Below are 13,881 nucleotides of genomic sequence, written 5' to 3'. Positions count from 1 at the left end.
ACTAGCATGATTAAGAGATCTGTTTAACACTTCTATGTGCTATGACAGAGCAGAGAAGCAAGAGCAGCTCAGACCTTGGTCTGTAAGACTGTGGTCACACTGAGAAATCAGAGCTGTGCTGCTCTGAGTCATTTCTGAGTCACCAGCCTGCCACAGCTGCACACCAAACATACATACATATATTGTGGCTAGTAACTCTAAGACATGCCATAGACCTTAGGAGTGATGAGGAAGGGACAGTTTGGGACTGGCTCAAATGCAGAAAGTGTCTTTCCCATGCAGCCCTGCACAGCCAGCCCACTTCAGGACAGGACCAGATAGGCAGACAGGTCTCAGGGCAATCCAGGGACCTCAGGCTCTCAGCTTCACTTACTGGACTAGCAGCAGCATTGTGCCAGCATTGTTCCCAAGGTGATGTAGGTCTTACAGAAGAACCATGCTTGAACTTCTCACAACCTGTCTGCAGCTGAGGCTTTACCTCAGGGCACTTCTCCAAGTAAAACCAAAATCCCCACACTTCTCAAGAGTGTGCACATATAGGTGCACTCAAGGGGAATTAAATCCTTCAGCACACGGTGGTGTAAACATTGTGGTATGTCCCTGTTGATATATAGGAGGAGTTCAGGGTAGCTTGTACTACCTGTTTTTGTTATGGAATTGGAGTTTTCAGAGAATATGCCACACTGACCACAGCTTATTTCAGAATGGTGGGGGTGAACATGTATGTAAAAATCAGATGGAAACACTTCACCAGGAGACTATTCACAAGATATAGCAAGAATGCAGGACCACATCAGATGTCTGGAACAAAGCAAGCATCTTTCAGGATTCTGTAAATGAGTTAGCTAAACAGCTTTTATTTATGATGTGGCTTTGTGGTTCACTGATTTAAAGTGTCAGCTACTTTAAATTCTGCTTAAGGTCCCATTTGCATAACAAAGACAGGATGAAGGAAGGCCTTTCACAGTTGGGTTTATCCAGATCACTACTATCCCCTCTTCCTTCCCTATAAAAGAAGAGGCTGACCTCCAGGACATAGTGTACACCACTTTGTGCAGCTGAACTGGAGGAGTGACAACATTTCACAATAAACCTCCTTCACAGGAGAGTTCTTGTCTGCAGGTGCCCTGTTGTCATGCAAGCAGAAAGAGACACCTTCTTTCTTCTTTTCCCAACAGACACAAAAGCTCTTGCTACTCCCTTCTGGCAGAGCCCTACCTCTCACTTCTTATTTGCTCTTCACATTCACCTGAGAAAACCAAATCCATGCTACCATGTTAAGAGACCACAGGTGGCAACAGACTTGGTCCAGAGGTTAGATCCCTCCTCAGCACCTCCTTTCCCTGAAAAGGTTTCATGCATGAGGATGGAAACCACTGATGTGAAGAGGTATTTGGGAGGTGGCTTATGGCTTTCCCTCAGCACCCCATGCACCTGAGGAAGTGAATCTCTGCCAGCTGAAAAGCACAGTGAATCACTGTCTTGATATCCCTTCTACTGACTGACAGCATTCCTCAGCTTTTTTTCTTTTCCCTGCTGTGCTCTAGCTTAAGATCAGACAGTGCTCAGGAGGTGATCTGAAGTGGCCTTTTATTGTTTCACAAGCAGCTCAGCCTACTTGAGGTAAACTCTTCTAGCAGCCCCAGAAGAGAGGCTGTGAATGCTCTCTGGGTGCCATGTTAGCCTGATGAGTGTACAAAAAGTAGTGTACTCCAGAGCAAACTGCAAGGGTCAAGCACTGCTATTTACATCTTTTGCAACCAGTAGTTTAATACACATGGCTCATCTTACTCTTGTTCCTGTTAATCTCAGGAAAGCATCAGCTGGCTGAAAAGGTAAGTAGGGATGTAAATCCTTATCACAGATCATCCAAGTGCTACAGCAAGATTAGCATTCATTATTATTAGCTATTACTCTAGATAATCTTTTAAGGTCCTTTCCAACCCTTACCATTGTATGATTCAATGATTTTATGATTACATGTATTACAGTAAAACATTGAACAAAATGAGATGCTCTTACTTGAGATGTATATTTTGTCTCTCTAGATAAAAGCACTAATCCTAAGAGTTTATAAATTAACAAAAGACAAGAGGAAGGAATGAGGGATTGTTCTCCTCTACTAGAGTAGACTAGAAAGATGTATTCTATAGAGGGAAAAGGGTGGCTTGCTAACATCTATAATGAAAGCATTTGAGGGAAATGAGACACATGCTGACTGCCCAGGTGCCAATATGCTGTCTTCCTTATCCACTGAGACAAGCCTTGCAAGCTTTCATATCAAGTAAAAGCAAATAGTATATCATTTAATGGGAAACTAAGACACTCTCGACAACAGCCATGTCCATCCTGCCTTTCTTTGTGGAAGGAAAAAGGAGTCACTTTTTGTCCTACTTTTGCCATGGAACAAAGCATACTATCATTGTGCCTCTGATATATACCATCACCATGTGGTGGACACCATTTTCGCAGAGGAACAAGGTGAAGAATCTTAAGCATCCTGCCATTCAGATCTGAATTCAAGAAAACCATGGCTGCACTCTTCAGAACTAAGACTCTCAAGGCAGGCCTTCAAAGCTACTCCCATTTAACACCTACAGACTTCCAGAAGAGTATTCTGTAGAGTTTGGGTTTTTGCTGGAGGACTTTGCTGTAGTTCAGTGCAATTGCAGAGTCATTGCTGGAAGTCAATACACACAAAGACAGTGCTTGGCAGAGCAAGCCCTCTCATCAGCCCACTTTCATGTGCATAACTTCAGAGTTACCCCTCTCCAGCTGAGCTTCATCATAAGTCGGACCCAGAGGTAACATCCTTCAGCATGTATCCACCTCAGCAGTCCTTAGTCCTAGCCAAAATATCCCCTCTTGTAGGGGTGATGGGAGAACCCAGGTTTTCCAACCTTTACAGTAAGTAAAGAAAGATTTGGGGGTTTTCACCCATTCCCAACTCAGGTCTGATCTGCTCTGAATTTCTTTCACTTCCCAGTCCTGCTCCTGCTTGACATTTGAGACATTTTAGCCCAGAGCTCCTGGCAGAGTTCCTGGCAGCCAGGTGCTGAGGTGTGACTGGACTTACATTGCCACACAGCACTGGGCTACAGTCACCAAGGCTCCTCACAGAAGTATTTAAACTAACCTGGCTGCAATTCAGAAATACACACACACCTCTCTTCCTGCTCAAAGCTTTCATGGACCCAGGCCCTCTACAAAAGCAGCCATTGTGCTTGCCCTTGTGATCCCTCTGATCTTCTAATAAAGGATAGTGCAGGAATTACTGCTGTGCTCCAGACAATTTACCAGGAGAGAAGGGGGATGTTACTGCCTTACACAGATCCCTGATTGCCTGCTGACCCTGCACTGGCCTCAGATATGTGTGTTGATTTTTATGTTTGGTACCTTGTACCAGTGTTGATTTTTATGTTTGGTACCAGTGTGCACATTACGGCTGGGATGGAGTTAATATTCTCCACAGCAGCTGGCATGGTGCTGTGTTTTGGACCTGTGACCAAAACAGTGCTGATAACACACCCAAGTTTTAGCTGTTGCTGAGCAGGGCTTGCACAGCATCAAGGCTTTTTCTCTTACCTCACACTGTCCCTGCAGCCAGTAAGCTGGGTTGCACAAGAAGCTGGGAGGACACAGCCATGACAGCTGATCCCAACTGATGAAGGGATATCCCAGAGCATATGGCATTGTGCTCAGCTTCCATTTCAGGAGCTCTGGGTTAAGGCCAGCTTTGTCTCCTTCACCACTCTGCTTGTCATAGGTAATTCTGTTAAATCTTCTGAACTCAGAAACAGCCCTTAATTGCAAGTCCAGCTCCTCCCTATTGCAGTAGTGGGAATGTATAGGGTTGAATGTGCTAGGTCTATCTACCTGAAGAAAGATGGTCCAGAGACTTTGTCTTTGCAACAAGTTAGATGGGGACTGGATATGACTGGATAGCACTGACTTTTTATGTGGCTTTCCAGAGGCAGGCATCTTTAGCAATGGTGGTAGATTTTTAGCAGGTTTATCTTGTTATACTAACTGCTTACTAAAATTAATGTATTGACAGATTTGGCATATTCTCCCTTAGAAACGATCACTCCTGCTTGTGGTCCCTGTATGCTGCTCATGGCATGGAGAGACTGAAACATTTGCACAAGCTGTTTGCAGTCTCCAATAGCCTGAGCACAGGAGCCATCTCAGCGATGACTCCATAACCTGGGATCTGAGCACTGCCACTGCTCTGAGGCAGGCTGAAGTTATAACCACCATATGCCACCAAAAATTCAGAAATAGGATTTTTATTGCCATTTTTAGCCTTCAGTTTTGTAGGCTGCAAGATGTGTGCTTTGCCAGCCTCTTAGAGGAGCTGCATGCAGTCTCTCCTACATATATATCAGGAACCATTAGCACATACTGCCCATTCAATTGTTTTGCAATACTTGCATCTTACAGTGCATGAAGAGTTGATCATATAAAGGAAAGACAGCCAAAGATACTATATGTAGAATAAACATTCTGATTCTGCTCCATTTTAGCTTTCTTACAGGTACCAATGACTGTTTTCAGCTAAAATGTAAGATTACCAGAAATAAATGATACTATTGTTTACTGTGAACCTTCTCCCTGTCCTCTCCAAAACTCTTTTGTTTTGAACAGCGTGTACTGTTCTTCCTTTTACTGTGATAGACTGAATCACAGGATACTTCAGGTTGGAAGGACTCTAAGGATGTCTCTAGACCAACCTCCTGCTGTAAAGCATGATCAGCTACAAGATCAGCCCAGGTCGCTCAAGGCTTTACCCTGTCTGGCAACATCCCAGATTTGCCCATAAAATACAAAATCCTCCTTGCTATCCTGTTTTTTCTTCACTAACACTTGTTACACGTAGAACCAATGTGACCCTGTGTCTTGAACCTTTTATGTCCTTATTTCAAAGATTAGATTGTCAGCTTCTATACCCAGGAGTTCATTGTAACCCGAGCAAGGTTGATAGATAGATCTCAGTTCAAAAATATACGTGCTACCACCTGATCTGAATGATTCCCACTAACTTACAGTGCAGTAGATGGAAAGTTAATGTAAACGTACTTGAAATTAAGCAGGTACTTAAGAAATTTTGCTGCACTGGGGTCTAAATCATTCTGAAACAGGGTGGAAAACCAAAGGAAGAAAGTAATCAAAACCAAACAGACTGAAGACATTCAGTTGACTATTTTGTTCAGTATCTTCATTATTTAAAACATAACAGTGAAGCATCTCTTGGTTATCCACAACATCCATCTGGCTGTTTACCAGTAAAATCTGAAAAGCTGTTTGGACTCCATGTAATTTCTAGTATTTCAAGTAGGTTGTTTTTGTTTCACTGTTCAAGGGGTATTCTAGTACAAATACATTGCTTGGAGAAACTGTCATGTCATAAATAAAAAGATAAAAAGCCCAATATTTACAAGGGCAAGTAAGGATGTGACAAGGGGGGATGCCTTTAAACTGAAACAGGGCAGATTTAAAGACAAAGAAGAAACTGTTTACTGTGAGGCTGGTGAGACACTGGCACAGGCTGCCCTGAGAAGCCGTGGCTGCCACATCCCTGGCAGTGTTCAAGGCCAGGTTGCATGGGGCTTTGAGCAACCTGGTCTACTGAAAGGTGTCCCTGCCCACGGCACGGGGGCCGTAAGGCCTCTTCCAACCCAAACCATTCTGTGATTCCATGACCATTTTATAACCAACTTCATTGGACTGGTTCAGTAGTTGGTTCAACCTGAAGATACGCAATCCATGGTCACTTCAGTGACAGTTTTACAGTCGTACAGAACTTTTTTTTAAATAACATCAGAACCTACATGTACTTAATGCAATACACACACAACCGGGCCCAATGCTTAAGCAGCGCTTAGGCACATGCTCTAAGGATAAAGAGAGCTGTGGGGCTGCTCTGACCATGGTGGAGAAAGGTGTTGCTCACGATGATGGCTGTCACTCTTGGCAGCGCAGCGCGACCCTGTCCCACGGGGTAGCGGGAGCCAAGGGCCAAGTCGGGCAGGGACGCCCCAAGCTGGGCACAGCAGGGCAGCGCAGGGCCCGGCCAGGCAGGCTGCCGCGTACGCCCGTCGACGCTTCTAGCACCTTCTGCACACCGACGTAAGGCTGGCCGGGGTCCTCCCCACCGCCGGCCGCACCCCGCTCCAGCGAGGGAAGTAGGACTCGGGGCCGAGCAGTGCCCGGCCCTCCCGCTGCCCCGGCCGGGCCCCCTCCATCCCCCGCGAGCCCGCCGCCCCGCTGGGCACGCGCCTGCCCGGGATGCTGCCGGCACTGCGGCCCCTCAACCCCCCCGTGCCTTGGTCGTGCTCTGCTCCTCCCTCTCCCCCCGTCGCAGCTTAGAGTGGGCCAGCCCGCCCCTATATAAGAGCCGGGTGGGCGGCTCTGCGCCTCAGCGTCGACGTCGGTGGGGAGTTTCGGGGCTTGCGTTGAGGGGAGCATCGTGGTGGTTGGGGCGCAGCCTGCTTTCTTCCCGGCTCCCTGCAGCCATGGCCTGGCAGCCGATGGAGATCAACCCTGAGGTGTGAGGGGGGGACGGGGGTAGGGGCAGGGGTCTGTGGCCCGGGAGGGGTGATGGGTGGTGGGGCACCGCCTCTCCCCGGCACTCACCCCTCTCTCCTCACATTGTTTTCCAGATGCTGAACAAAGTGAGTCCTTGTTGCAAGAACGCCGCCGGCGGGCGCGCGCCGCATCTTCCCCATCCATCCCTCAGCATCCCGCCCTGTGGGGCACCGCGCTGCTGGGCTGGGCGCGGAGCGGCACCGCGCTGCTGGGCTGGGCGCGGAGCGGAGCGGAGCGGTATCGCACTGCTGGGCTGGGCGCGGCCGCACCTGCGGAGCGGCCCTGAGGCTGCGCCCTCCGCCCGGCGCGCCCCCTCGGGCGGGTGGTGCCTGAGGCAGCACCTGGGCGCGGCCGGCAGGTGGCGCCGTAGTGCCGCGCGTTGTGCTGTGTCACTGGGGCGCGGCGGGAGGGGCGGAGTGGCGGGGCCCAGGTGCCGGGGGGGAGCTGACATGAGGTGGGGAGAATGCCATTGGCCGTGCTACCCGCTCAGTATACCCCTTGCAGGTGCTGTCCCGCCTCGGGGTGGGTCCCGGCTGGCGCTTCGTGGATGTGCTGGGCTTCGAGGAGGAGGCGCTTGGTGCCGTGCCGACCCCGGCCTGCGCGCTGCTCCTGCTGTTCCCCCTCACGGAGCAGGTGGGTGGTGCTTCCCGCGGTGGAGGTGGCTGCTGTGTCCCTCCTGGGTCCGTCTACCCCACAGGCCCTCTGCAGCCACAGCTGGATGGCCTGCGTTCAGGCACCAAGCCTTTGGCTGCCTCAGTGCTGTGGAATAGCTGGTAGCTCTTGGGGTTTCTGCTGTTGCCCTGGGCAGGCTGACTAAGCCACGTATGGCACAAATGCCCCTGGAGTAAAAGGTAGACTGTTGTCAGCAGCACTGTCTGTAGCCACTAGTTGTCAGCAGGTAATGCTGGTTCCTGTTGGGAGTGTGCCTGTGTCATCTTCCCAAGCATCAGATGGTTGGGAGTGGGTTTGGCTTGCACTGGGGCTGTAGGTGGGTGGTAGGCAGTACATACTGGGTGCTTTGCCTCAGCCTCCAAATAGTATGAAGTGAAATGAGCTAAACAACAAAACAAGGCCTTTTATTCCAATGCTGCTCATATAGTTTGTATATTGGGCTGGCAAAAAAAACCATGAGTGGTCCTCAGTGTGAGAAATAGCATTTCTGTTACCATGCTGAATCATTGCATCTGGAGAGGCCTGAATTACTTATGATGAATACACTTAGTGCAATCGATGCTAAGGAAGTAGAAGAGAGGGACTTAATTTCAAAGTATATTTTATGGGTCCTTTAAAGGAAGGATTATAACCTTTCAGTAGTGATGGGTTTTATGCTTTTTTCTTTTTTTATCCATTACTCTTATGAAGGGGGATTCATACAGGGGAAGTAAACTAAAGGTAAAAAGTCAGACTATGCAGAAACATGCCAAGTAGTTCCATTAAATGGACAAAAACTATTGAAAGATAATACAAAAGGGTCTCTTCATTATATGATTTCCCACCTAAAACCATTTCTGGTGTACAGAACAGATGGAGAAGCTAAGAACAGTGCTTTTAGATACCACTGAGTCATGCAGGTAGTCCATTAAGACTTGGCCTGCATCTGGTATAGACAAATGCTTTGCTGGACCTGTGCTGCAATGATGAATTTCTGGGTAAATCTTTGTCCAGTCCTAGTATTGATTTTCCTGCAGAACTCATTTGGCTAGTAGTTTGCACAATAAAAAGATACTCCTGTGATGAAATGCTTAACAGTTACATGTTTACAGCATGAGAACTTCAGGAAACAGCAGACTGAGAAAATAAAGAACCAAGAAATCAATTCCAAGGTGTATTTCCTGAAGCAGACGGTCAGCAACTCCTGTGGGACAATTGGTCTGATACATGCAGTTGCTAATAATAAAGACAAGCTGAACCTTGGTGAGTATGAATGCTCTGAAGTGCTTTGAATTTCCTTTTTTTTTTTTCTTTTGTTTTTTCTTAATGCGACAGAAAGATTGAGTGGGCATGGTCTATTGGAGGCCTTGCAGCTTTCTTACAAGCCAAATTAAGGCATGCTGTACTGCTTCAGTTGGCGAGTCTTCCAGCCCTTGAAGAGGCATATGATTTCATCTACTGCCTGAATCACAGAAAGGAATGTACTTTGACTCCTGTCTGGCAGCTGCAGAGGTATCATCCTAGTGAGCAGTGCAAGAGAAAGGGACACATAATAGGACTGGCCAAAGACTGTTGTAATTAGGAAGCATCATGTTCAGAAGTAGCTATTGATATTAGCATTGATGTCAACTGGAAAGTTTTTCATGCCGCTTATGTCTAATTTGAGCAACGTGTTCAGGGTAGCCTATGAATCAGTCTAAAACATGCTTGATTTTTGCTGGTAAAGTAACACAGGATGATAAGGGTCTTCAAGCAGACTTTTCCTGCAGAGGTAATAGTTTGATTGTCCTCTTCCTATAGAAGAGGATATAAAACTGGATTAGACAATTTGTGGCTGGAAACTCCTAGGGTATAGGATTACAAGTGCTTGTCAAAAGCTGTCTTTGAGTCCAGGAAATATTTTATTGTTCAAAAACCAGAGAATTATAACTTACTTTAATTATTCCAAGAGAACTTGAACCCTCTGGGTGATGCGGGATTCCTTCTTACGTTATGGAAGGCTTAATGAGAGTAGTTTTGCTTTATTCTTCTTAAAAGGATTCTCTGAAATAACACACTCTTGATGAGTGAAATGAATGATGCAGCGTGTCTTTCATGTAAGATCAGAACTCTGTGCACCTTAGTACTGCATTACTAGTTTATGTTCTGGAAAACCAAATTAAGCCCATCATGAGCAAGTGCTGTATTCATTGGAAGGCAGTGAGACAACTTAGTTTCAGCTACCTATATTCTGTTAGTTGATATTCCATTGTCCTTGCAGCTGGCACCTTTCTTGAGTATCTCCAAAGCAGGACCTAACACCTGCCAAATCTGCAAGGGGGAGGAGTCAGAAAAGCTAAATCCCATTTGAAAGTGAATTCCAAGATGAGCAGCTAGAGTACCCTGTAGCACTCAAACTCTGACTGCGTAGGATTGTTGTTGATACCTTCTGGATAACTAGCTTCAAGTGGCAGCTGTAATATGCTTATGCTGGATAGCTCCAAGCTGAATGCAATAAGCGTTGATTACTGTGGGCTCCATCTGAAATGTAACTGATGCTTTACCTATACTGAATAAAATCTTTGATCATCTTGTGCAGATGAGGGGTCTGTCCTGAAGAAGTTTCTTGATGAAACAGCTGGTCTGTCTCCTGAAGAGAGAGCAAAACATTTTGCAAATAATAAGGTACATGAACTACATAAACTGCTGACGGCTGTCAGTACTTAAGGATCTAATAACCTGTGTCTGCTTTCTCTTAAGGCTATACAAGAAGTCCACAATTCTGTTGCACAAGAAGGACAATGTCGGGTAAGAGATGAGTGTGTAGAATCTTGGGGGGGGGGGGGGGGGCATGGAATTAATGAAGGTAGTAAAGCAGTACAAATTTTTGTGTGGCAGATAATTGTTACAGATCATGAGGAAAGAAATGAGTGACTTAAAGGCACATGCTCATGCAGCAGTTTCTTCCTCAAAAATGGGCTGAAAATTTGGTTTCAGATCCAGACTGAAAATGTGACCACACAGTAGGATTTCTGGTGCTTGACCTTGTAGAGGTTTTGTGCAGAGACCTCTTCAGTTGAACTTGCTTTTAGTGCTTTGCTTTTCCTTAGCTGTGGACATTTCTTCTGTCTTGTAGTCACAAGTAGGGTCTGCAGTACTTGGCTTTTTAACAGTCTAACAAATCCAATGGTCTTTCCCAAGGTTGAGGACAACAGTGTGAACTTCCATTTCATCCTGTTTGCTAATGTGGATGGACATCTGTATGAATTGGGTAAGGTTTGGAGAACTCTGCAGTTGGACTGGGCCTGCCTTACACTGTACAACCCTGGGGGCTTAACTTGGTGCTAGTTAAGCTGAGGCTCTCGAAGCCAATAAATAACTTGCACATTCACTTGAAGGTTTTAACTAAAAGTGGGTTGCACTGAAGGCCAGGCCCTCTTGTAAAGCATGTCATCTCCTATAGTGCTGGCAGTACTTAGTTCCTTTCCCACTCAAGGGGACTTGTTTGACCTCCCTGGTATCTTCGAGTGTACTTGTTTCTTGGGCCCACTATGCTCAGTTCTGCTAATTCAGAAGCAATAAGTACTCTTAGTCATAGGGCTTTCTTTCACAGATGGGCGCATGCCGTTTCCTGTAAACCATGGCACAAGCTCAGCTGACTTGCTGTTGAAGGTAAGACTTCTCCCTTGCTGCTTGTTTCCCTGAAAACAAGGCTTACAGAAGGGCGAGAGCAATGCACTCAGTGTATAGGAGCTGTGCTGGCTTGCTGAACAAGTTGGGGTTTCTTACACTGTGGTAACAAGGTAGTACTGTGCCACAGAGCTAGATAACCTGTGTGTCTATTAGCTGGTGCTACAGAAGTTGGAAACTTGGTGGAACCCAGAGTGGAGCTGTAAAAGACTTGGTCTCTCTAGCAAGTGTATTCTGATAATTTAAACAGCTTTTTTTCTTTTTTTGCCAAGGATTCTGCGAAGATCTGCAGACAATTTACAGAACGTGAAAAAGGAGAAGTTCGTTTTTCTGCTGTGGCTTTCTGCAAGTCTGCCTGAGACTCTGAAGGGATGCAAGGAAAGCAGTCTAATAGCACACCAGTAAATGCAGTCTAAACTCCAGTGCTTCAGTACTTGTTAAACACAGCTGTTCTGGTAACTTAAATCGTTTCCACCTTTTGCTATACACAGGAGCAACATCAGCTGAGCTTATGCTGAAGGATGAGCTCAAGTTTTAATGTGAACAGTTTGGACACATCAGATGTCTGTAGACTTTTTTTCACATGTTAAGTAGAAAATGCTTAACAGGGCTTGTTTAATCTGTGTCATGTTAATTGAGCTGTTGGTTGATATTTCCTTGTCCTTAATGAGAATAAAATGTTCTGCTGGAAGTTAAATGGTCTAAAGTGATCCCTAACTTTCTCCAAAAGTTGTGTGAAATCCTCTGTAAGCCTTTTTTTTCAAAGGACCCTCAAAGCTCTCTGCTGAGCAATACGTTAACATTAGTTTCACGTTAGCAGGACAACTCCTGTTTCTAGTGTCCTGAAGACCTCCAGTGATGGAGACAAGCACATGTGTGTGTAACATGTTCCAGTGCTGCAGTACCCTTCTGGTAAAGCTTTCCCTAATGTCTAGTCTGAAACTCTTTAAGCTGCAGTTTGTCACCCTGAATATATGTATTTTTAGAGGGGTAAAGTGTGGTAAATGAACATTCAAATATCAGCTTAAACCTGTCTGCTCTTAAACAGAGGTTGTTTGTATTAGTGCTACAAGTAATGGCATACCCAGTGAATTGGTTGGTGGTGTGTTTCCTTATGGGAGACAGTATTGAAATAGGGATTTTTTTCCTACCTTGAACTAAAAGAAATCTGGCTAATGCTGAATACAATTCTCAGCTAGCCAGTGTGCACTTACTAACTTCTGATTTTTATTAGGAAGGCCTTGAAAGGCTATGCTACCTCTTCTTTACCAAATAACCTTAAAGGAGAAACTGACACTATGTGAATTAATGGCAAAATAGAATTTTAGGTCAAAGGTGGAGAGATTTAATATATACATACTACATGCTCCTTGACCTCAACTATGACTTTTTCTGGAAACTCTTCTTACCTTCAACAACTTGGTGATACTTCAGGTAGCTGTGAGAAGGGATAAAACACCCTTTAGCTTGGGACTTTCTTCTAATGCATTATGTCCCAGCCTGTGCCTGCCAGTCATGTTGTATTGTGCTGGGTAACTTAAGTTCTTAGGTGGTTGCTGGTGCTCTGTGTATGCTGCAGACTGTTCTTTCTTCCAGGCTTTTTCGCAGGGTGATTCAAAATAGAAGCCGGAATTAAAGCAGTTGGCATGGTCTGAAGGTGTTTAGTATTGGGCTTTTTTACTGCCCATATAATTACCTGATAGCTGAAGCTAGCAGGAGGTTGCAACACATCTTAATTTGAATTCTGAGGCTCAGCTGAAGTTCAGAGTACTTCAGTTCTGAACATTAGATTGTGTTAGCAGGGAGGTGGATGTTAGCTGCTGGGAAGATGTCTGTTGGGTGTTACTCACTGTTCTCCACAGCAGCATTTTTGCTCTGCCTGTTAGTAGAAGCTGTCACAGGGTGGAGGGAGGCCTCTTGGGGAATCTCCACTGTAGCCTCCTGCTCCAGCGTAGGCTCAGAGCCATGCCTGCAGCTCAGGGTGCTTAGCAACGAAACCTGCAAGAGAGGAAAGGCATGTGGTATGACCACAGGAGGATGGAAGGAGCAATAAAAACCAGGTATGGGCTGAGGAGAGGGTATGAGGGAATACAGAGCTCAGTCAGCTGTATGCTGTACCTGGAGGAGCATGCTTTAATTCCATAGGGAACCCTTCACCTGCCTTTAAGGCCATTGCCAAGTGTACCTGGTGTAACTGGCTGTGTACAGGCAGGCAGTTCATGCTGAAGTAACCCGAAAGTGCCTCTGACATAATACCATATTTCTACTGTGATTGCAGCAGTAAAATGTTTTTGGTTTTGTGGTGGCAGTCTGGGTTTTGGTTGGGTTTTGGTTGGGTTTGTTGTGTTTTTTTTCTCTAGGGCTACTGAAGTTATTCTTGTTTCATAAAATTTTTTCACTCTTACTCAAGGTTTTGGGAAAGGCAACACTTGAATAATTTTGGCCTCTTGGAAAAACAAGGGAAAGGGTTCTGAGAGACCTTTTGTACTTTCTTACCTTCTGGTTCCAGGTACAGCTTCACAAGGTGGAAATACAGAGAACAACAAAGGAATGAATGTTACCCATCCACTTGTGTAACATCGCTAGCAAGGCTGTTTGCCCCTTCTAAAATTACCATAGGGGCAGGTAAACAGCTGGGCTTTACTTTAAAACAGCCTGGGTAAAAACAGGAAAATGAGTTGCTGGATATCTGAGGAGTTGGGAGAGAGTTGCTTCAGAAGAAGGAGGTAGTGAACAGTGGGTGAGGATCTGTAAGCTGCATAGGTGGAAACTTTTGCTGTAGTAACAGTACCAAGTTAAAACCATACAGAATAAGCCATAAATAGAAAACATGGAAAATGTTTAAGGTCATACCAGGTGTGTATAAGCTCAAAAATTACTTTCATGCATATTTACCAAGAGGTTTACCTATTTGCAAGTTTTCAAGCATCAGTTTTTGCCTATTGTTTGCACAGTCTAGCGAAAGTGTTTGAA

General features: G+C 45.6%; 2 protein-coding genes across 2 annotated transcripts in view; one reads left to right on the top strand and one right to left on the bottom strand.

The window, feature by feature from the left end:
* APBB2 (amyloid beta precursor protein binding family B member 2) overlaps positions 1-6,767 on the bottom strand; it is a 196,075-nt gene extending 189,308 nt beyond the window's left edge. Inside the window, exon 1 of the mRNA XM_065698327.1 lies at positions 6,637-6,767. The gene's annotated coding sequence lies outside the window, so the exon portion shown is untranslated. The remainder of the gene's footprint in view (positions 1-6,636) is intronic.
* UCHL1 (ubiquitin C-terminal hydrolase L1) lies at positions 6,397-11,605 on the top strand. The gene is made up of 9 exons (XM_065698466.1): positions 6,397-6,548; positions 6,663-6,674; positions 7,093-7,221; positions 8,352-8,502; positions 9,818-9,903; positions 9,979-10,026; positions 10,420-10,489; positions 10,832-10,890; positions 11,181-11,605. The coding sequence occupies exons 1-9, from the start codon at positions 6,516-6,518 to the stop codon at positions 11,265-11,267; spliced, it is 675 nt and encodes a 224-aa protein (XP_065554538.1). The 5' UTR covers positions 6,397-6,515; the 3' UTR covers positions 11,268-11,605.
* Positions 11,606-13,881: the final 2,276 nt, after the last annotated feature.

This window comes from Lathamus discolor, chromosome 1 (genome assembly GCF_037157495.1).
Source record: "Lathamus discolor isolate bLatDis1 chromosome 1, bLatDis1.hap1, whole genome shotgun sequence".
Lineage (NCBI taxonomy): Eukaryota > Metazoa > Chordata > Aves > Psittaciformes > Psittacidae > Lathamus > Lathamus discolor.
Note: the sequence above shows the minus strand (reverse complement) of the source record. Positions and strands in the feature narration are given on the sequence as shown.